At 40.9% G+C, this 23,443-nt stretch overlaps 1 protein-coding gene across 6 annotated transcripts in view; it reads left to right on the forward strand.

Moving 5' to 3' along the window:
* The window catches only part of LOC141501567 (voltage-gated hydrogen channel 1-like), a 28,518-nt gene continuing 5,075 nt past the window's right edge, over positions 1 to 23,443 (forward strand). The window contains exons 1-4 of one of the 6 annotated variants that reach the window (XM_074205647.1): positions 1 to 82; positions 1,616 to 1,818; positions 6,684 to 6,788; positions 13,545 to 13,776. In XM_074205647.1, the coding sequence (XP_074061748.1) occupies positions 1,672 to 1,818; positions 6,684 to 6,788; positions 13,545 to 13,776 (484 nt within the window). In that variant the 5' untranslated portion in view covers positions 1 to 82; positions 1,616 to 1,671. The other 5 variants (XM_074205649.1, XM_074205651.1, XM_074205650.1 and 2 more) reach the window with 5 other exon arrangements.

Below are 23,443 nucleotides of genomic sequence, written 5' to 3' on the forward strand. Positions count from 1 at the left end.
GCCGGAAACGGGAAGGGGCGGGGCCTGCGCCTCGAGTGAGGGCTGACGGATGAAGGGCGGGAGCGAGGGAAAGCCGGGAGAGGTAAAAACCGGGTGGGGTGGGGGCGGGGCCTGATCCCTGGGAGGAGCGGAGGAGCGGCTTGTCATTGGTAGAAGCCGTGAAAAGGGCGGAGCCAATGTAGTTTGGCGCAGGAAGACGTTGGGGGCGGGGCTTAGTCCGGACTCCGGAGGAGGGAAAGCTGGGGGGCGGGGCTTCCTGCTGGCGGGCGGAGAGTGTGGAAGGAGGGAGCGGGAGGCGAGGCCTGAGAGAGGGAGGGCCGGGCCGCGGCGGTTGGCGGCCGCCATGTTCCGGCTCGGCCCTGCCCGGCGGCCTCTGACAGGCTCCGTCCCCTGCTCCCCGCCGCCCCCCCCCCCCGCAGTGCGGCCCCGGGGGGGGGGGGGCCGGAAGGGGAGACGCGCCCCAGCGCGGGGCAGTGTGGGAGTACCGGAAGCCGCGACCCGGGGGTCCGAGGCTGATTGCCCGCATGCCAGGAGGGAGGATCGGCCGCCCAGCTCCCCAGTTTGGTGATGGGGCGCGGGGCGGTGCCTGGAGCACCCCAAAGGCAGTTTCCCGGGGAGCGCCCTGCCCCAGCCCCCAGCCCCTTGAGGGAGGCTGTGAAGAGTGGGCCCCCCTCAAGGCCTGCACTGGCTGCTGCAGGTCCAAGGCCCCCCGCACCCCGGACCCCTCAGCCTTCCACTGCCAGGAAACAGGTTCTTGAGGGTGAAAGCGTTTCTTGCCAACGGCAAACAGAAGCTCACCGGCACTAACAGGACTTGGGCCCTTTGGGCCCATGAACTAACCCTGGCGTCTCATACTCCAAGTGAAATTTTTTAAGGACAGTATGAGAATTATTTACCTTTTTTTTTTGTCTTGACCCAATATATAGTCACATGACTTGCCCACAACCTACACCCACATCACAGGGTAAATTTCACTTCTATAATTCTACCAAGTTAAAAAAGTGAAATGTATAAATTTAAAATCCTTTTTGATCTGGTGCTGCCTTGTGCTTTTTCTCTTCTCTCTTTTTTAATAGAGTCTGGCTCTCTATTCTTTGACTCATAACTGAAATATAACAGAAATCCCTCAGTACATAGTATCAGAACACTAAAATACTAAATTTTCCCTTGCACAAGGACCAAGCACACCATACTTTGTAACATCTTATCCTAAAATAATGATTTCAATGGCGATTTTTATGAAGCTCTGCATTGTTTCATTTAAAATTAATAGGATCCTCTAGAGAGATCAAAAAAATGGACAAAGCATTTGTGTCAATTTGTAAGCATCATTTGACCTGAAAGAGATAAATTTTCACCATCTCATTTATGTTGATAATGGGCTTGATTTCGAAGCAGTTGCACCTTTGGATGGTGAATGACCTCAAAGTTTACATCATTTGGTAAGAGAAGCAGAACTGAGGTTTAGTCAGACCAAATAGAATGGAAGGCCATACCCAGGAGGCAAGGCCGGTGAGGGTGCTAGGGTTTGTGATCAAAGCCCTGAAGTTCATATTTGACTTTGTCGCTTAGGAGTTATGAAGTCAAACTAGCTGACTTGTAAGGTACTTTCCAGGTGTAACTACCATAATACCATAATGGGATGATGAGGATGAAGATAAGCAGCCAGAGATGTCAAGATCAAGGGGGTCAGCATCTGTTATGCCTATTACTGGGAGCACCTTTGCCATTGTTACAGAGGAAGCTGTCACCCCTCAAAAGGACCCCTCAAACTTCAGAACTGTGATGAGGAAGCGCTTCAGGTCATACAGTGTTCAGGTAGGAAAGACAGAAAGTTGAACTAGTGGGATGGAGGGGGGAAAGGTCCTTTCTAGTCTAGTTTAAGCCTCAATTATCTGTAGAGATAATAAAACCTGCCCCCCCACCCCCATATCTTGCAAGCTGTCACAGATGACAGCTGTGATTTTTTAAAAAATGTTCAGGGAATTCAAAAGTCATCTTTGTCATGTATTTTTAGTACCAGCATTATAATAATTATTAAAAAAGAGAATAAGTGTGTTGCCTATTCTGCCCAATTCCCATTTTTCTCTTTAGAAATGGAATGCAAGAACTGAAAGGAACCCTAAACAAATTATCAGGCCTGAGAGGTGCCTTAGAATAGGTGATATTGGAGCTAGGAAATGACTTAGAACCCAATATCAAAGCTAGGAGGGACCTTAGAACACAGAATATCAGAAATGGGAGGGTCTTAGGGAGTATCAGAGCTCGGAGAGGCTTTAGAATAGTCTGAATAAATGTCAAGACTAAATATCTGAGCTGGGAGACCCCTAGAACGATCCCCCTCATTTGGTAAATGACAAAAGGAGAGACATGGAAGAGGCAGTGGTGAATAAGGGCCTTAGATAGGGACTAAGAAGTGGGACCAGTTCATTTGCTCCACCAGCAGCCTGTTGTGGGACCTTGAGCAGTTCTTTGCCCTCTCTGAATCTTCCTTTTCCTTCTTATGTTTGATCCTTGTCTGTGGCTAGAAGTCAATCAGGGAGCATGTCCCGGGAGCTTCTCAGCATCCCTGTTGGATGCAGTCTTTTCTGTGAGGCTAAGGAACCATGAAGTAACTGTCAGGATCAATTTGTGAACAGTTATTTTTGTGGTCTGTCTCATAGGCCCCTAGGCTAGAAATAGGAATGAACCCAATTCCCCAGATTGGGCAGATGTCATTTCCACTGTACCTGGGAGTGGAAAGCAGCCTGTTTCTTTTCTGTCATCATCATCATTGGAGCTCTTCACATGTTTCCTCCATCCTGGAGCTGAGAGAGAGAGAGAGAGAGAGAGAGAGAGAGAGAGAGAGAGAGAGAGAGAGAGAGAGAGAGAAGAAAGGGAAGGAGAGAGGAGGGGAGAGAGACTAAGACACAGAGGGAAACTAGAGAGACAGAGAGAAAGATGGGGGGGAGAGAGAAACAAAGACACAGAAAAGGAATATGGAGGGAGGGAGAGCAGGAGAGAGGAGGGAAAAGAGGGAAGATGAAGGGAGACGGAGGGATGGAGAGCAAGCTTGTAATTGTTTACAATGGGTCAGACATTGTGCTAGGTGGTGGGGTTAAAAATCTTAGCATACAAGGCAGTGACTACTCTCAAAAAGCTATATCTATATATATAGAGAGAGACAGGGCCAGAGAAAGAGGAAGGGAGGGAGAGCAAGAAGAGTGGGGAGACGGACACAGAGAGGGGAAGACAGTAGGTAGGGGAAAAGGGAGAAGAAGGAGGGAGAAAAGTAGGGGGAGAGAGACAAGAGACAGGGAAGGGGGAGAGAGAGGTGGGGAGAGACAGAGAGGGAAGCTTAAGGTAGGCAGGGAGGAAAGGGGAGAGCCAGCCTGTATTAAGCATTTCCAATGTTCAGGCATTGTGCTAGGTGGTGGGGATAATAATTCAAGCAAACAAGGTAGTTGCTACTCTCCAAAAGCTTTTCTTCTAATGGAGGCAGACAGCACATGATGGGGAGCTGGGAAGGGGTTTTGGAAGGGGTTTTGGAAGGTTCTGGGAGGTAGAGAAGTCACAAAAATGCAGAGGAGAGGGGCTGTTAGGTGGCATAGTGGATAGAGCACCGGCCTTGGAGTCAGGAGTACCTGGGTTCAAATCCGACCTCAGACACTTAATAATTACCTAGCCATGTGGCCTTGGGCAAGCCACTTAACAGCATTGCCTTGAAAAATCTAAAAAAAAAAATGCAGAGGAGACTTTGAGCTCCCAATCCACAATCTATAATTCTAGAACCTAGTTCTGTATGGCTTTAAGGTATTCAAATCCTTATGCCCTTTTTACAGATTAGAAAACTGAGGCACAGAAGCATAAGGTCACAAAACTAGCACTTGTGAAGTACAGGATTTGAACACAGGTCTTTTATGATTCCAAGTCCAGCACACTTTCTTCTCCTCCATGCTGCCTCAGTTTCCTCACCAGTTCCATCTCAGAATTTTAAGAGACCTTAACTGCCATCTCATCCCATCTATGTCTCACTCTAACCCACCCAATAAATGGTTACCCAGACTGAGGGGGAAATCCCCCATCTCCACCTCCCAGTTTCTTCAGTCCAGCTTCAAATGGTGTCATCTCAAAGCATTTCCCCATTCTAGTTGCCCTCCAAGTCCTGTCCTCACTGTCTCCTCTGCCTACAGATACTGAACATGGATTGTATGCCTGTATGGTGTTGAGACTTCATCGAGCTTTGGTGGGGAAGGAGTGGGGTGCAGAGAGATGGGCAGCTAGCTGACAGATTGCAGAGAGTGTTGGACCTGGAGAGACAGACCTGAGTTCAAATCTATCTTCAGATACTTCCTAGATGTGTATGACTCTGAATTAGTCATTTCACCTCTGTGTGTCTCAGTTTCCTTATGTATGAGGTGGGAATAATAACATCTCCCTGCCAGAGTTGTTGTGAGGTACAATGAGTTATTTGTAAAGTGCTTAGCCTAGAGGTGGACACCTAGAGGAACTCTATAAATCCTTATTCCCTTCTCCTCCATCCATTTGGGAATCTGTAGGCAGAATTGAAGGAAGGCTTTCTGAGGATGGGGCAGAGCAAAGAGCCTTTGGAGATGGAAGGATTGAAGATGTTAGAGAAGGGCTCATGGAGGAGCAGGGGTTAGAGAAAGTGAGAGGGCTGAGTCTGGGAGAGATCAGAGAAGAGGGGATCAGCACGAAGCAGAGGAACCACAGAAATGTCCCTGGCCAAAGGAGGCCTTTGCCTTTTGGTGGCCAGACTGTCAGTTCCCAGCACCACATGCCTCTAGAGTGAGACCTCACAGAGAGTTTGCCACCTCTGAAGCTCACCTGCCCCAAACTCTTTTTTCTTTCTTAGGCTTTTTTTTAATTAAAAAAGGTTAATTCAGTGCCCATTAACAAAACAAAGCCTAAATGACTCAAACTATAAATTGAGATTGTTGTCTTATTCACATGAACAAAATAATATCAACAAATTTTGCTTCATTCCATTTCCCTTCTGATTTCTTTACTTTCTGTGAATTTTTTCCCCCTTTGGATTAAAGTTGCTATTATACTTTTTCATCTTTTTTTTATTTCCAGAAGACACTTCCATGTTTGATGATGGACTGTCAATTGACTGTGTTCTGATTCTGCTTTCTTCATCCTGCATTATGTCTTGTCTTTCCAAAATTTTCGGGGGGTGGGGTGGAGAACTGTGATTTCATTGGTGGAAGGAACTCCCAGTTGATAAAAGTTCTCTCCATTATTGCAGTGCTGTAACTGCCACTTAGCCTATTAGAGTTACCTGGGGCAGTGAGAGAGCCAAGTGACTTTGCCCAGGGTTCCACAGCAGCCAATATGAGGCTTTATTTGAGGCATTATTTGAACCACAAGTCTTGATTCTGAGATAGATTTCTCTATCTAGGATACTATGATATCTTTTAAGCTTTCCTTTTTTTCTTCATATTTGCCCATAGCAATATTTTATTATTTTGATATGTATAATATTAATATACTTTATATTTCATTTGTGTATATTTCTTATATAATCTATAGCATCAATATATTATATAATATATATGTAATAAATATGAATAGAAATATAAAATTACTATATAATAAGATAATAAATCATATATACACACATAAAAATAAATGGAGGGTTTACAAAGATACTTGTATACATTTATCTGGTTGCAGCCACATAGTAACCTTATGACTAGATTCTACAGATTTAATAAAGCCCTTTTTACAGAACAGGAAACTGATACTCCTGGAGATTAAGTCACTTGCCCATAGTGATTGTCAAAGGTGGGTTTAGATGGGCTTAGAATCCAGGTTGAACCTAGATTCTTTGAGATTATAGGTAAAGCAGTGAAAACTAACAGAGCAAATAGATTAGTTTTTTCTTTTTTTTTCTTTTTTTTCTTTTTGCAAGGCAGTTGGTTTAAGTGACTTGCCCAATTTCATACAGCTAAATAAGTATTAAGTGCTTGAGACCAGATTGAACTCAGATCCTTCTGATCCAGGGCTGGTGCCATCTAACTGCTCCTTTTTTTTTTCATTTTTTAATAATAACCTTCAGGATATAGTCCAAACAGTGGGATCACATTGCCATGGAGCAGGATTAGTTTGATCATTCTTTTGTTGCTTTTGGGCTTTTGAACAGTTTGTACCAGTTCACCTTTCCCATCAGTGTAACAGTGTGCCTGTTTTCCCACAGTCCTGCCAACATTGAGTTTTATCCTTTAATTAACTGATTTGCCCCAGTGATAGGTATAAGTGTACCTCAGAGTTATTTTAACTCAAATTCTCTCATTTTGAAAGTTTGAACTTCTTTATTCAGTAGCTTATTGAGACAATTTTTGGATATTCCTCCATTTTTTAAGAACAGTCTGTTCAAATCTTTTTTTGTGACAAGCTAGGAGGTGAAATAGATAGAACACCAGGACTAGAGTCAGTAAAATCTGGCCTCAGACACTTCCTAGTTGTGTGACCCTATGCAAGTTACTTCACTTTGATTGCCTTAGTTTCTTATTCTGTGACATGAGCTAGAGAAGGAAATGACAAACAACTCCAGGTGAAAATGGCAAGTGGCATTGAACAACACATCTTTTAACCTTTAAATTTTATGTATAGAAGACAATATCACAATTTATTTTCACTGTAAAAAGTTTAAAACTATTTTCCTATTCTTCCCATAGGTTGCCATTGTTTGCCTGGTCATTTTTGATGCCTTGCTAGTTCTTACTGAGCTGATGTTGGACTTGAAAATCATCCAGCCTGACAAGGAAAACTTTGTTGCCAAGGTAGAACATTTGGCTTATTTATCTTTTCATTGTACTCAGCAGCTCTCTCTTATCTCACTTCTGACCCAGGTTATCCCACAGTGTCTTACCCTAAATAGCATGACCTGGAGGGTTTTCCAATACATTTTGGTACTTGAATAGGGATACATTTCTATGAAGAGATTTTCTTATAAAAGGCCAGTCTTGGAGACAGGGAGACCTCAATTCGGATACTTATTAGCTGTATAACTATGGACAGGTCACTAAGGTCTCTGAGAGTCAGTTTCCTCATCTGTAAAATGAGGGCATTGAACTTTGAACTTTGAGTTCTAAATGTATGTTCCTAACCCCTCAGAGCCCCCCCCCCCCCCCAGGCAACTAGCTAGCCTGTCTGACCCAGGTTTTGTTCCATATTGGTGGAATCGCCATTTCCTATCCCCACCCCATACCCTCCAAAAACTCTGTGAAGTCACAGCATCCTAGATTAATCATGAGGCCTGTTGTGAAGAAGTCCAGAAGTTCCAGGCTATGTTCTATTCATGATGCCATAAGTCTTCCCTCATATAGCCACCATAACCAAAGTAGATGGTTTTGTGTGAGATGAATTTACCCACTTAAATAAAATTGAGATTTCTCAAGGTATGAAGAGAAATGTTTTATTCAATTCTTGAGAATTGGACCCCACTCTGCCTTAAGACAAGGAGAGAGAGAGGTACCAGAGCAAGGCATCCAAAATCTATTTATCCTAACATAATCCCCCCCCTCCACTGACCCATCCTCATTAGTGAGGAATGTGGTCTTCACAATCTAGATGTGTAAATTAATCTAAAGAAAAAGCATATAATTCAAACAGAGACAGGTTCTCCCCCCTCCAGGACAAGGAATGTAGAAACATCTGGACTTTAATCCAGATAAGACAGGGTCACTTTACTCTTTACATTTTGGTCAAGGTAACATTAAGTTGCTCATCAGGGGAGGAGGGACAGAAGAGACATAACACACAGTTCAGCAATTTCTAATCTATAATATTCTACTGAAGAAATCTCAGACTTTATCCCATTCAGTTTGAACCAGTGCTCCCCACTTTTCCTTATGCCTTCTTTTCTCTTCAAAGCTTCCTTGGATGTGGGTGTAAATCTGATGTAAAATAATTAAAATAGTCAACAAAAATTTATCAAGCTCTCAATGTTAGGTACTCTTCCAGTGTTGGGGATAGAAAAGCAAAACAATTAAGCAAATAGCCAAAGAAAAACCCAGTCTCTGCCCTCTAAGAACTCCCCTTATACTAGGAAAGACAAATAGGTACATTGGAGGTGTATACAGCATAGAGGGAACGAAGTTGCAGGAGGGAAATCACTGGTACTCTAGGAGGGTTGGGAAAACCTTGCTACAGAAAGTAGGGAGGAAGTCTGAGAAGCCAGGAGACACAGGGGAGGGAACCAAGCATTCCAGACATAAGGCATGACCAATGCAAAGACTTGGAGAGAGGAGGAATATTGAATGTGAGGCCCAGTCAAGGGGTAATGAGGAGCTGGATTAGAGGGTGAATGGAGGGAAGGAAGGGGTGAGAAGACTGGAAAGGTCAGAAAGGGTAGACAGTGTAGGTTTCATAAGCCAGACAGATTTTAGATTTGATCCTGGATGTAATGGAACCCCTAGGATCTCCTATAGTAGGGAAATGCCATAGTCAGACCTACACTTTAGAAAAATGATCTTAGCAGCTGAGGAGGTTGGACTGGGATGGCAGAGAGCTAAAGTAAGTAGGGCCCCTCTACCCACCCCCCAGTAGCTATTGCAGTAGTCTAGAAGTGGGATGTTGTGGGTCTGCCTCAGGAAGAGGAGAGAGAGGGACATCTTTGAGGGATGTTGCAAAGGTAGAAATGACAAGACTTGATAGTGGATTGAATTAGGAGTCAAAAATTACATTATGATTTTCCTTGATAGGGAAGAGGGAAGGGTTGGGGAGGGCAAAGATAATGAGTTTGTTTGAGACATTGTAAGTATGAAATGTCTGAGGAATCCAATTTGAAATGTCCAAGAGGGAGCTAGGGATTCATGATTATGTAGCTTGGTAGAGAGACTAGGGCTGGATCTTTAGATCTGGGAATCTTGTACATAGACTTGAGAACTGATGAGATCATCAAATGAGATAAAATAGAGCCTAGATTTAAACTCAGATTCCCTGATAACCACTACCACCACCACCACCACCACCACCACTACCAGTACTACTCCTACTCCTACTACTACTACTACTACTACAACTATGACTGTTACTTCTACTCCTCTTGCTACTATTACTATTGTTTACCATTGCTGCTCCTACTACTATTACAACTATTTTTTTACTACTACTTTCATGACTGTTACTATTACTCTTACTATTAGGACCACTATTACTTTTATTACTACTACTACTACTACTACTACTACTACTACTACTACTACCACTACTACTACTACTACTACTACTACCACCACTACTACTACTACTACTACTACTACTACTACAACTACTACTACTATTGCCACTACCACCAACTACTACTACAACAATTTCAACAATTGTTAATGCCAATAAAGTTACTACCAATAAATTTCCACTCAGATTTGAATAGAAAGGAAAAATTCATTTAGAGTGGGCAATCCAAATGAGATAGGCAAGACCACCAAAATGAATATCTATACAAAGTAGAACTGAGAGTTCCTAACTTGATCATTTAAGTAGCCAAGAAGATGTAGAATGAAAAAGGGGCCAAGATAGATAGAGAATGGAGGAGGTTTCCTAGAGAAATAGCTATTGCATCAAATCTTTTTTTTTTTTTAGGTTTTTTGCAAGGCAAATGGGGTTAAGTGGCTTGCCCAAGGCCACACAGCTAGGTAATTATTAAGTGTCTGAGACCAGACTTGAACCCAGGTACTCCTGACTCCAGGGCCGGTGCTTTATCCATTGCTCCACCTAGCCACCCCTATTGCATCAAATCTTAAGGGAAATGATAAATATTGAAAGTAAATGGAATTTGTGCTTTAGGGTAAGCCTTAAAATAACAAATCTTTTACCTTTAACTGAGAGTCTCTGGAGATGCCCAGAGCATGAGAATTCATTTTACTAACAAAAGGAAGCAGACACAGAGGTTTCCCAATGGTCATGCAGTTATTGAATATAGTCCTTGTGGTCAAGGAACATTAACAGATAATCCAGGACTAGTTAAAACACTGGATTGTGTTTTAGAGCAAGAGGAGAACCTCCCCTAATGGCCCTCATCTGATGCTTAAAAGTGGTAGGAAGCCAACTCAGGGCTTTTGAAAGACCAATCTAGCTAATTTCTTCTTAAAATTTTTTATTATCTTTTTTAAAAATATTATTTATTTTTAGTTTTGTACAAATGATTTTTTTATGTATTACCAAAATATTCTTGTTTGAGTAAACATAATACCCCCCCCCAAAATACAGACCCTCATGAGAAATAAAGTAAAGAGAAAAAAATGTGCATCAGTCTGTGTTCCAACACCACTAGCTCTGTCTCAGGTGGATCACATTCTTTATAAGTCCATCACAAAAGCTACTTCCATATTTTTCCACCATTGCCATTGCTAATCACAGCTTCCTCCATTCATTCCTCCCCACTACCATATACTATATTTTCTCTCTCCTTTCACTCTGTCCCTCTTCTAAAATGTGCTATAGGGTGGCTGAGTGGTACAGCTGACTGATCACCAGCCCTGGGCCAAGAGGCCCAGAGCCCACATACCACCGCTAAGGTCCAGCAATCACCTGGCCCCATGGTCCTGGACAGTCCACCCAATTCCAGCCCCTTGCAAGAAGTAAAAAAGAAAATGTGTTATATCTGACCACTCTCTCCCACAATCCACCCTCTCCTCCATCATTCACATCCCCCCCACTTCCCCCTGTCCCCTTTCTCTCCTTTTTACTCCAGATATCTATACCCCAATGAGTGTAATATGCTGTTTAATCTTTTATACAAAATATTTTAGCCTATTCCACCTCTCCTTTCTCTTACTCCCAGTACAGTTTCCTTTTAGCCATTGACTCCATTTTTACAGTATATTATATCTTCAAATTCAGCTCTCTCCTGTGCTTCATCTATAAAAGCTCCTACCTACTCTATTAAATGAGAAGTTTTATATGAATATTATCAGTATCATTCTTCTATGTAGGAATACATGCAATTCATCATCATTAAGTCCCTCATATTTTACCCTTCTCCTTCATACTCTATGCTTCACCTGAGTCCTGTATTTGAAGGTCAAACTTTCTGTTCAACTCTGGTTGTTTCAGCAGGAACAATTGAAATTCCCCTGGTTCATTGAAAGTCAATCTTTTTCCCCTGGAAGAGGATGTTCAGTTTTGCTGGGTAGTTGATTCTTGGTTGCATTCTGAGCTCTTTTGACTTCCAGAATATTATATTCCAAGCTCTATGAGCCCTTAATGTAGTTGCTGCTAAGTCCTATGTGATCCTGACTACAGCTCCATGATATTTGAATTGTGTCCTTCTGGCTGCTTGTAATATTTTTCTCTTTGACTTGGGAGTTCTGGAACTTGGCTATAATATTCCTGGGGGTTGTTTTTTTTGTATCTCTTTTGGGGGAGATTGATGGATTCTCTCAATTTCTATTTTGCCCTCTGCTTTTAGGATATCAGGGTAATTTTCCTGTATGATTTCTTTAAAAATGAGATCAAGGCTCTTTTCCTGATCATGACTTCCAGGTACTCCAATAATTTTTAAATTATCTTTCCTGAATCTGTTTTCCAGATCAGTTGTTTTTTAATGAGATGTTTCACATTTTCTTCTAATTTTTCATTCTTTTGGTATTGAAGTATTGTGTCTTGACTTCTCATAAAGTCATCAGCTTCCTTTAGCTCCATTCTACATCTGAAGGATTTGTTTTCCTCAGAGGGCTTTCTTATCTCTTTTTTCCAACTGGCCAATTCTGCTTTTTAAAGCATTCTCCTCAATAACTTTTTGAACTGTTTTATCCATTTGACCTATGCTGGTTTTTAACATATTTTCTTCAGCATTTTTTGGATCTCCTTGACTAAGCTACTGGCTTCTTTTTCATGTTTTTCCTGCAATTCTCTCATTTCTTTCCCAATTTTTCTGCTATCTTCCTTACTTGATTTTCAAAATCTTTTTTGAGTTCTGTCATAGCCTGAGCCCAATTTCTGCTTTTCTTGGAGTCTTTAGATGCAGGAGCTTGTACTTCCTTATCTTTCAGATTGAGTATTTTGAGCCTTCTTGGCATCATAGACAATATATTTCTCAATGGTGTTCCTCTTTTTTTCTCTGTTTACTCATTTCTCCAGCCTGTGCCTGGTTTTGGGGTGCTTCCTGGGCTTTTGAGTATTATTGAGACACCCCACACACACACACACACACACAGGGATCTCAGTGTGTGAAGCTCTAAGTTCCCTCCTGGTCTGTGAATGATCACAAGCACACCCCTTTGCCACAGGGCTGAGGTGGGGGGGCCCTGTTCTATGGGGGGCCTAGACTGCGATCAGGATCTGAATGTGGTCAGAGCCCCAGAGTGCTGCTCCAGGTACAGAGGACAGACCTCTGAAGTCTCTCTCCACTCCCCTACCTTCAATGGGCTCTTATTATCTTTTTATATCACCTTTATTTACAAATATATCACTCCTTACTTTCCTACTTAGCCAACATCACTTTAAGAAAAAAAGTTTAAAAGAAAAAAGGGAAGGGGTGGCTAGGTGGCATAGTGGATAAAGCACCGCCCTGGAGTCAGGAGTACCTGGGTTCAAATCTGGTCTTAGACACTTAATAATTACCTAGCTGTGTGGCCTTGGGCAAGCCACTTAACCCCATTTGCCTTACAAAAAAAAAACCTAAAAAAAAGGGAAAAAAAGGTTCAACACAACCATCCTAAACATCAGTCCTATATAATAATTATATATTCCATCATATATAATGGTATATGCACCACACTCATAATCTCCTCCTCTTCAAAGAAGAGAGGGAAGTCAATTTGCTCCACTCTACTAGGGAATAAGCTTGATCCTTATTTTTAAGGAGTTTTCAAGTTGAGTTTGGTTTTAAAATTGTTTCCATTTATATTCCCCCTGCTTGTTTAGTAAATGCTTGTTGATGGACTTACCATACCGTAAGCATCATATATGTTTTTCTGGTTCTGCTTCCCTGAATTATTCTTCAGCATTTCTTTCAGGTACAGTAACATCCCTTGGCATTGAGGTTCCAAATGGTTGATCATTCCCCCAACAATGAGTATCTCAGTCTAGCTAATTTCAAGAGAGTTTTATCACCAGATTTACCACAGGACGATGAATTTTTATCCATAGTAACTCAAAGGCAATCTCTGAAATTGCTTTGAATAATAATAGTTGGTAAAATTAGTACTTATTTGATACTTTAAGGTTGACAAAGGATTTTATATGTCATCTCATTTGATTTTCATTATTTTGTAAAGCAGCTACTGAGTGTTAAGCACAAATTAAACTCTAGGGATTAAAAAAGGGCAAAAAACAGTCCTGTCTTTCATGAGTTTACAATTCAATGGGGGGATGATAGTAAACCAACATACACAAACAAGGATTAAGAGAAAGAAGGTTCTAGAATTAAGAGGAGTTAGGAAAGGCTTCTCATAGAAGACTAGATTCTGGGTGTGAATTGAATGAAACAATGGGAGGAAATGAAGAGGGACGATAGTGATGATAATGATGATGATGTGTTGCTTTAAGTGGGTGTCAGCTGACTCTTGGCTTCCTGCCTGTTTTTCTAGGTGTTCTACTATCTAAGCACCACTATCCTGACCTTCTTCTTGGTGGAAATTGCATTAAAATTATATGTCTTCCACAAGGAATTCCTCTCCCACAAGTTTGAGATCCTGGATGTTGTTGTTGTCTTTGTCTCTTTGGCCCTGGACATTACCATTATGTTTCAAGTGCATAACTTTAAAGTCCTCCGATTAGTGATCCTATTCCGACTTTGGCGGGTAGCCAGGATTATGAATGGTAAGTCCCAGTACTGGTAGGTCTTCCACGAATCTGTGAGCTGGGCAGGCTGCTCTGAAAACTGGACTGACGTGGACAAGTGATGCCTGGACTATAGGGCTCTGAGCATTCTAGACTTCAAAGTGAAAAGAATTATACCAAATGCCTACTGTATGCCAGATCTTGCTTGGTGATGGAACCCCAAAGGTCAAACAATGAGTGTCTGCCTTTAGGAAAATTAACTTCTTTTTTAAAAAATTTGTTGAGTGCCTTTTATTCTTAAAATACAATAATTTTTCTTAGATTGAATAGTGTGTTAGAAAAACCCAAGTTCAGATTCTACCTCAGACACTTACTGTGTGACTTTGAGCAAGCCACTTAATCGTTGCTTGCCTCAGTTTCCTCATCTGTAAAATTGGGATAATAGCACCTACCTCCCTAAGTTGATGTGAGGATAAAAAGGGATAATGTTTATAAAAAGCTTTTTTTTTTTTTTTTTTTTTTTTTTTGCAAGGCAAATGGGGTTAAGTGGCTTGCCCAAGGCCACACAGCTAGGTGTCTGGGGCTGGATTTGAACTCAGGTAATTCTGACTCTAGGGCTGGTGCTCTATCCACTGCACCACCTAGCTGCCCCTTATAAAAAGCTTTAAAAACCCTTAAAGCAGGATAAAATTCTAGATATTAATATTTTTCTATCATTATTTTATGTATAAATATCCTAATCAGATACAAACCAGAAATGAAACTACTACCTCCTGTAACACCTAAGTAAAAATAATCAATATAGTACCCTTGCCTGACAACATATGCAGTGTTCTCCCCCTAGATTTCCCCACCTCATTGCTGAGAAGATATATTTCATTATCTATTTTCCAGGATCAACATTAGTTAATTTAATTAATTAAAGTTTAATCAAAATTCTACTCCCTTTTGCATTCTTTACATTGCATTCTTTTAGTCATTGTTTCTGTTGTTCAGTTTATTTCACTCTGTATCATGTTATTAAAATCTTCTGGTACTCCTTGAATTCCTCTAGCTCCTCATCTTAGACTAAGGCTTTACTTAATGAGCTATATTGGTAATAGTGGGGATAATGTAGGTATTCCACGTGCCCCTCCCACCTCCCTCATTTTTTCCATTGTGGTCTGTTCTGCTTCTAAAATATTGAACCCCTAAATGAGATGGAAAGATTGAGTGTCCTCCCATGGCCCCTCCTGGGGCTCTATGTTGTTACTGGAACATGTACTTGGATGGGAATAGGCCTTCCTTTTGTACTTAGAAGATAGAAAGGTCTGAAGTTTCTTTCTAAGGTTGGTTCATGTGTGTGTGTGTGTGTGTGTGTGTGTGTGTGTGTGTGTGTGTGTGTTTGTGTTTGTGTTTACAAGATAATGGGGTTAAGTCACTTGCCCAAGATCACACAGCTAGGTAATTCTTAAGTGCCTGAGGTCAAATTTGAACCCAGGTCCCCCTGACTCTAGACCCAGTGCTCTATCCACTGTGTCACCTAGCTGCCCATGCTTTTGTGCTTTGATGTTTCCCTGATCTCCCTCTCCTGGTCTGGACTGTAATCCTTTCGTGCTTTCTTCACCTGGATAATCCTTATTGATATCTTTCCCAACAGACTGGCCTTCTGGCTATTTCCTGACCCATAGATTTCATGCAGCATTTCTGTTTCTTTACAAACACTGTTTTATATTCTGGAGTTCATTCCTTCCTTACTTCTGTTTTGTAGGAATCTCAAGCCCATGCTGCCTCCCCAGGAGAACCTTTCCTATTGTTCTGAGTTGTTAATCCTTTCTCCCTCAGACAGTTAAACATTTACTAAGCACCATATATATAGAAAGAGCCATGCTAAGTGCTGGGGATATAACGATATAAGAGGAATAACGGTTGCCCTCAAGGAGCTTACATTCTATTGGGTGAGATAAAATGTGTACATATAAATATGTATAAAATAGATTCAAGAAAGATATATGGTTATAGAAAAATAGACCTTCTCAAACTATATTATGTTGAAATGTGTCTTCTCTGCAGCCCACCCTCCACCCCCCAAGTAGGACATGTAGTCACTGAGAGTAGGGACTGTTTTTGGTTTTATTTTTCTGCCTCCAACATTTAGTGGGCATTTAATACATGTGAACTTCAATTGGATTTCTGAATCTCTCAGTTTGACAATACCAACAATAATCTCATTCATGTTACTTTAATTTATGCAAACTATTTTGCAAATGCAAACCTTTATATAAGTTATTTCATGTGATCAAAATTCATTGCTATTATTATCCCCATCTCATACATAAGAAAACCGAGGCAGGGAGAAATTAAATGACTTGCCCAGGGCGATACAGCTAGCAACTGTCTGAGGCCAGATTTGAGCTCAGGTCTTCCTCAGTTTCTTACTAGTTGTATGACCCTGGACAAGTCACTTAACCTTACTTGCTTAAGTTTTCTATCTGTAAAATGAGCAGGAGAAAGAAATGGTAAACCACTTTAGTATAATTAACAAGAAAACCCCAAATGAGCTCCCAGGGTCATATATAACTGAACCAATCACAATAAATTACTTGTGCTATCAATGCCCTGTTAACCATTTCCTCCCTTTTTCCTTGCCTGTGCAAAGATCAATCTCTTTAGTAGAGAAAAACAGAAGAAAAAATTTCTTAATCATTTAATGATAAATGTTTATTGACCATTTTATCCATCCCCAACCAACAGTTCTATCCCATTATTTACTCTCTTTTTCCTCAAGAGAGTTTTTAAAAAGAAACCTGAATTTTGTTTTCTGCTTCCATTGGTATTGTCAATTCATTCTGAATGTTAACTTTCCTGACACTTCTTAAAGGATCAATGAAACACCATTATATCCCTCCTATTCCCTTGCTCTTCCATCTTCCATCTATCTTAAGTTATTTGGACTCCCTGTGATTCCACATCAATCTATTCAAGCAACTCCTACTTTCTTCTCCTCAATTCAATTCTTTTAATTCTTTAGAATTTCATTCCTCATAGCTTCCTATTCCCAGGGCTGTCTTCCTCCCCTAAAGAAGATTGGGATTCTAATTATTCTTTAAACTCTTTGGAATCTGTTCTCACCATTTAGGGATCATGTCAGACTATTCTTGGCTTTTCTGTCCTCTCCAACAAACTCTACTATGGAGTGGGCATTTCCGACAAAAGTCCTCATTGTTTTTGCCCTAGCAGCCAATTCTTTGTCTCCTCCATTTGCACTTATTTTGGACACATTTGACTTTTCTACCATGCCCTTATGCCAGATAACTCCTCTCCCACCCAGACTTTCAGTTTTCTTTGTGAGTTGTCTTCTCCCATTGGATTGTAAGCTTCCTGAGGGAAAGGACTATATTTTTGTCTTTATATCTCCAGCCATTCACATAGTGCCTGGTCTAAGTAGGCAGTTGATAAATGTTTATTGACTATAAATTACTTGTTTTGTTGATGCAGTTCCAGAACAGAAATTCTCTTTACTAGTTCTCTCACTTTTTAAAGAATGAATTGAATGTTAATACAAGGAAAGAAATTAGCTGCTAATCTTTGGACAGCTCAGCAGGTACGTGAATAATAAAGTCTCTCCTTGAAAGGCTTGTGATGTTTCCCAAATTACTCCTCTGTTTCCTCTTTCTGTCCAGGTGGTTCCTTTATTCATTCACCTTCACTCAAAAGCTTTTTGCCTTGCTTCCCCCCTCAGTTTCCTGGATTTCCTCATGAATGTATATATATTCTTAACATAGGATACTAATCTAAGTCTGTTTCCTTTAAAATAAAACATACCCTTTGAGAACTCTATCCTTGTCTAGGGCTCATGCCATCAAGTAACAGTGATAGTCCATGGCCTAGAGGGCAAATATGCTTTTTTTTCTGTTAACTCTGGATCCCCTTGACTGTTTTCCAAACTGTGCCTCTATGTTTAGATGCATTTTTCTTGATTTTTCATTTCTGATAATTTCCACTGCTCATCTTCCTGCATTGAAGCTTCTCTATGTTGTATCTAGCTAGATGGATATATGAGTTTTCTCCTTCCCTTTCCTTGATAGTTCAAAGCTTTGGATTCCATTTTCACCATCCTTTTCCTTTTCAATTTGAAACAAGCTCAGTACTCTACTACAGAGTTCCTCATATGTAAATGACTGTGAGTGGATTTGCTTTTAGTTGAGAATCTTGTATCAAGTCTTTAGCACATTTGTATTTTATTTTTTATTTTTTACTTTTGATAAAATAAAGGTTTTATTGAATAATTTCCTTTTCTTCAATTACATGTAAAATAATTTTTAACATTCATTTTAAAACTTTTAGTTCCAAGTTCTCTTCCTTCTTCCCGCCCCATTGAGAAAGCAAGCAATTTGATATGTTATAAATATATAGTTTTATGTTATAAATGTATAGTCATGTAAAATATTTCCATAATAGTTATTATGAAAGAAAACATAGACCCACCCCCCAAGAAAATTCAAGAAAAATAAAGTAAAAATAGTATGCTTCAATCCGTATTCAGACACCATCAGTTCTTTTTCTGGGGGATAGATAGCATTCGTTATCATAAATTCTTCAGTGTTGCCTTGGGTCACTATATTGCTGAGAAAAGCTAAGTCATCCACAGTTGTTAATCCTACAATAATTTCACTTTGCATCATTTCATGTGATGGTTTTTCTGAAAGCATCTTGCTTATCTTTTCTTATAGAAAAATAGCATTTAATAATAATCACATTTGATAAAATGTAGTTTTATTTTTATTTTTTAAACTGTCCATATCCTTTGTTTATTTATTTATTTTTTATATTTAATATTTATTCTCATTTTGTACAAATAATGTTCTTTTATACATTAATAAAATATTCCTGTTTAAGAGAGTAAACAAAATACCCCCTCCCCCCAAAAATATAGACTAAAGCGATAAAGTAAAGGGGAGAGAAAAAAATTAAAATAAAAAATAATAGTAATAATTGTAGGTATGGCCAGGTGGTGCAATGGATGGAGCACCAGCCCTGGAGCCAGGAACCCCTGAGTCCATATCCGGCCCCGTACACCCAACAATCACCCAGCTGTGTGACATGCAAGCCACCCCAACCCCACTGCCCTGCAAAAACCAAAAAAAGAAAAAAAAAGACCCAAAATAAAATAAAATAGTAATAATAGTAGGGGTGGCTGGGTGGCAGACAGAGCATTGGCCCTTGAGCCAGAAGCACCTGGGTCCAAATCCGGCTTCAGACACCCAACGATCACCCTGCTATGCAGCCCCAGGCAGGCCACCCAGCCCCATTTGCCCTGCACCCCCCCCCCCAAATAATAATAATAATAAAAAATGTGCTTCAGTCTTTGTTCCAATACCAATAACTCTGTCGCAGGTGGATCACATTCTTTATGATAAGTCCATCGCAAAAGTTACTATCATATTTTTCCACCATTGCCATTGCTGATTGCAACTTCTTCCTTTTGTATTTTTCCACTACCATGTACTATATTTTCTCTCTCCTTTCACTCTGACTCTGCTGTAGGGTCGCTGAGTGGTGCAGCAGACAGATCCCTGGCCCTGGGGCCAAGAGGCCCTGAGCCCCCATACCACCCCTTAGGCCTAGTATCCACCCGGCCCTATGGTCCCGGACAGGCCATCCAATCCCAGCCCCTTGCAAGAAGTAAAAAAGAAAATGTGTAATATCTGATCACTCTCCCCCCATGGTCTATTCTCTCCTCCATCACTCACATCCCCCCTTCCCCCTGTCCCACCCCATCTCCTTCTTATTCCAGATGCCTATACCCCATTGAGTATATTTTCTGTTTCCTCTCCTAGCCACCTCTGATGAGAGCAGATTCCCTCATTCCCCCTTGCCTTCCCCCCTTCCATATCATTGCAATAGCTCATTGTAAAAAAGAAAAATCTTATTATATGAAATATCTTGGCCTATTCCCCCTCTCCTTTTTCTTTCTCCCATTACATTTCCCTTTTTTTTACTGACTCCATTTTTACACCATATTTTATCTTCAGATTAAGATTTCTCCTATGCTTTAACTATAAAAGCTCCTTCTACCTGCTCTATTAAGTGAGAAGGTTCATATGAGTATTATCAGTGTTATTTTTCTATGCAGGAATATATACAGTTCATCATCATTAATCCCTCATATTTTCCCCATCTCCTCCAATCTCTGTGCTTCACCTGAGTCCTGTATCTGAAGATCAAACCTTTTCCACTCTGGCCATTCCAACAGGAACATTTGAAATTCCCCTGGTTCATTGAAAGTCCATCTTTTTCCCTGGAAAAGGACATTCAGTTTTGCTGGGTAGTGGATTCTCAGTTGCATTCTAAGCTCTTTTGTCTTCCGGTATATTATATTCCAAGCCCTATGAGCTTTTAATGTAGTTGCTGCTAAGTCCTGTGTGATCCTGACTGCAACTCCACGATATTTGAATTGTGTCCTTCTGGCTGCTTATAATATTTTCTCTTTGACTTGGGAGTTCTGGAACTTGGCTATAATATTCCTAGGGGTTGGTTTTTTGAGATCTCTTTCTCTGGGGGATCTGTGGATTCTCTCACTTTCTATTTTGCCCTCTGCTTCTAGGATATCAGGGCAATTTTCCTGTAGTAATTGTTTGAAAATGATGTCAAGGGGCGGCTAAGTGACGTAGTAGATAAAGCACCGGCCTTGGAGTCAGGAGTACCTGGGTTCAAATCCGGTCTCAGACACTTAATAATTACCTAGCTGTGTGGCCTTGGCAAGCCACTTAACCTCATTTGCCTTGCAAAAACCTAAAACACAAAACAAAACAACAACAAAAAAAGAAAATGATGTCAAGATTCTTTTCCTGATCATGACTTTCAGGTATTCCAATAATTTTTAAATTATCTTTCCCAAATCTGTTTTCCATATCAGTTTTTTTTTCAATGAGATATTTCACATTTTCTTCTAATTTTTCATTTTTTTGGTTTTGAAGTATTGATTCCTGATTTCTGGTAAATTCATCAATCTCCCTGAATTCTATTCTTTGTCTGAAGGATTTGTTCTCCTCAGAGAGTTTTCTTATCTCTTTTTCCATCTGGCCAATTTTGCTTTTTAAAGCATTCTTCTCCTCAATAACTTTTTGAACTGTTTTATCCATTTGACCTAAGCTGGTTTTTAGCATGCTATTTTCTTCAGCATTTTTTTGGATTTCCTTGACTAAGCTGCTGACTTCATTTTCATGTTTTTCCTGCATCTCTCTCCTTTTCCCAGTTTTTCTTCTAACTCCCTCATTTGATTTTAAAAGTCCTTTTTGAGCTCTGTCATAGCCTGAGCCCAATTTCTGTTTTTCTTGGAGTCTTTAGATGCAGGAGCTTGTGCTTCCTCATCTTCAGACTGAGTATTTTGATCCTTCTTGGGCTCATATGCAAAATATTTCTCAATGGTGTTCCTCTTTTTTCTCTGCTTGGTCATTTTCCCAGCCTGAGCCTGGTTTTGGGGTGCTTCCTGAGCTTTTGGGACACCCCCACAAAGATCCCAGTGTGTGACGCTCTGCCCTCCCTCCTGGTCTGTGAATGACCATAAGCAACCCCCCCCCCCCAATGGGGCTGAGGTGGGGGGGACCCTTGCTGTTCTATGGGGGGGGGCCTAGACTGTGATCAGGATCTGAATGTGGTCAGAACCCCAGAGTCCTGTTCCAGGGGCAGAGCTCTCAGTCTCTCTCCTCATTCCCCTCCCTAGGTTCAATGGGCTCATGCCCTGGGGGCTCCTGCTTACTGGCTCCTCCCGCTTCTGTTTCTTGGATCTGGACTGCCTTGGCCAAGCTGCTCGCTGTGTGCCCTGAGGGCTGGGCTTCACGTGCTTGCTCTGGCAGAGGTCCCCCGCTGTTCCCCCAATTTGTGCCCGGTGCTGCCCTGGCATAGGTCAGGAACCCCCCCCCCCCCGAAAATTTAGTTAGAGTCCTTAGTTTCAAAGATTTATGAGAGAGTGCCTAAGACATGATCCGCTCTTGTCGCCATCTTGGCTCCGCCCCCACATTTGTATTTTAAGCATGAACAATTTTATAGCAAGTTGTCTGTCCTTTGGTCACTGCATTTAATAAGTTTAGATGCCTTTTTAGAGTTATTGCCATTTGTGTCATAATTTGTGTCTATTCTGCTTTGTTTACTGTATATCCTTCCAAACATCTTCCTGAGTTTCTCTGTATTTCTTATAGCATCCTTTTTTCCCATATTCAGAAATCACAATTTGCTCATCTATTTGTCTCCCAATTGCTGACATGCCAACTTAATTTTCACAGTGTTCAAATACAGAAATCATTTCTGTGAATGCTTTAGTCCATCAGTCAATCAAAGAACATTTGTTATGTCTACTATGTGGCAGTGCTTCTTGAAAGGGGCTTATTTTCTACTGGGAGGACACTCTGTTCATAGAGAAATAAATACAAGAGATAGCAAAAGTAAAAAATTCCCCCAAGTGATTTGGGGGAATCAGGAAAGAAGTAGCACTTCCCTTGAGACTGGAAGGGAGATGTGGGTTTCAAGAGTAATGGTGAGAAGAGAGCTCATTCTAGGCCTAAGGGGAAGGAAGTGGGATTCATAAGTGGGAGACAGACGAAGAGCATGTAGTCTTGTTTGACTGGAGTCCAGAGTCTGTGGGAGAGCAAGAGCCAAGGTGCAAAAACTTTAAACATCAGAGGAGTTTGTGTTTAATCTTAGAGGCAAAGAAGACTTCCTGAACAGAGGAATGGCATGGCCAGTTCTGTGCTCTAGGTATATCAGTTTGGGCATGGGTAAGGGATAGAGGGAAGCCATTTAGTTGGCCATTTCTGTAGTCCAGACTAGAGGTGACAAAATGGAGCATGGAGATATTGTGGAGTGAGGGGTGCAGATGGAAGAGATGCCAAAGAAAGAGCAACAACATGGAAACTGATTGGATGTGATAGAAGATGACTTGTGTTTCTGACACAAGAAGAGATTAGGGAGGAGGGGTGGACTTAGGGGAAAAAATGAGTTCTAGCCATTTTGATTTTGAGATGCCCAAGTGAAGATCATTGTATCATAGATTCAGAGCTGGAAGTGACATGAGATGTTCCTGAGTCCAGATCCCCTGTTTTATACAGGCTAACAGAAGCTTACTGGACCTGTCCAGTCAACAAGTCATATCAATAAACAATTATTAAGCCTGGTGCCAGACATGTGCTAAGCACTGATGTTAATCCTAGGAAGTGTGAGGGGCAAGATTTGAACTCAAGTCTTCTTGACTCCAAGCTTAGTACTCTCTACTGAAAGATGGACATCCATCCACCATCAACTGGGGAATGGCTGAACAAATTGTGGTGTGATGGAACACTATTGTTCTATTCAAAATCAGTATGGATGGGATTTCAGAAAAACCTGGAAAGACTTGCATAAACTGATACTGAGTGAGATGAGCAGAACCAGAAGAATGTTGTACACCCTAACAGCAATATGGAGGTCATGATCAACCTTGATGGACATGCTCACTCCATCACTGCGATGAACTGAGTCAATTTTAAGGGATCCATGATAGAGAAAACCATCTGTATCCAGAGAAAGAACTATGGAGTTTAAACAAAAAACCAAAGATTATTATCTTCAATTTTTTTTTTAGTTTTTTTTTACAAGGCAATGGGGTTAAATGGCTTGCCCAAGGCCACACAGCTAGGTAATTATTAAGTGTCTGAGGCCAGACTTAAACTCAGGTACTCCTGACTCCAGA

This window comes from Macrotis lagotis, chromosome X, assembly GCF_037893015.1.
Source record: "Macrotis lagotis isolate mMagLag1 chromosome X, bilby.v1.9.chrom.fasta, whole genome shotgun sequence".
Classification (NCBI taxonomy): domain Eukaryota; kingdom Metazoa; phylum Chordata; class Mammalia; order Peramelemorphia; family Peramelidae; genus Macrotis; species Macrotis lagotis.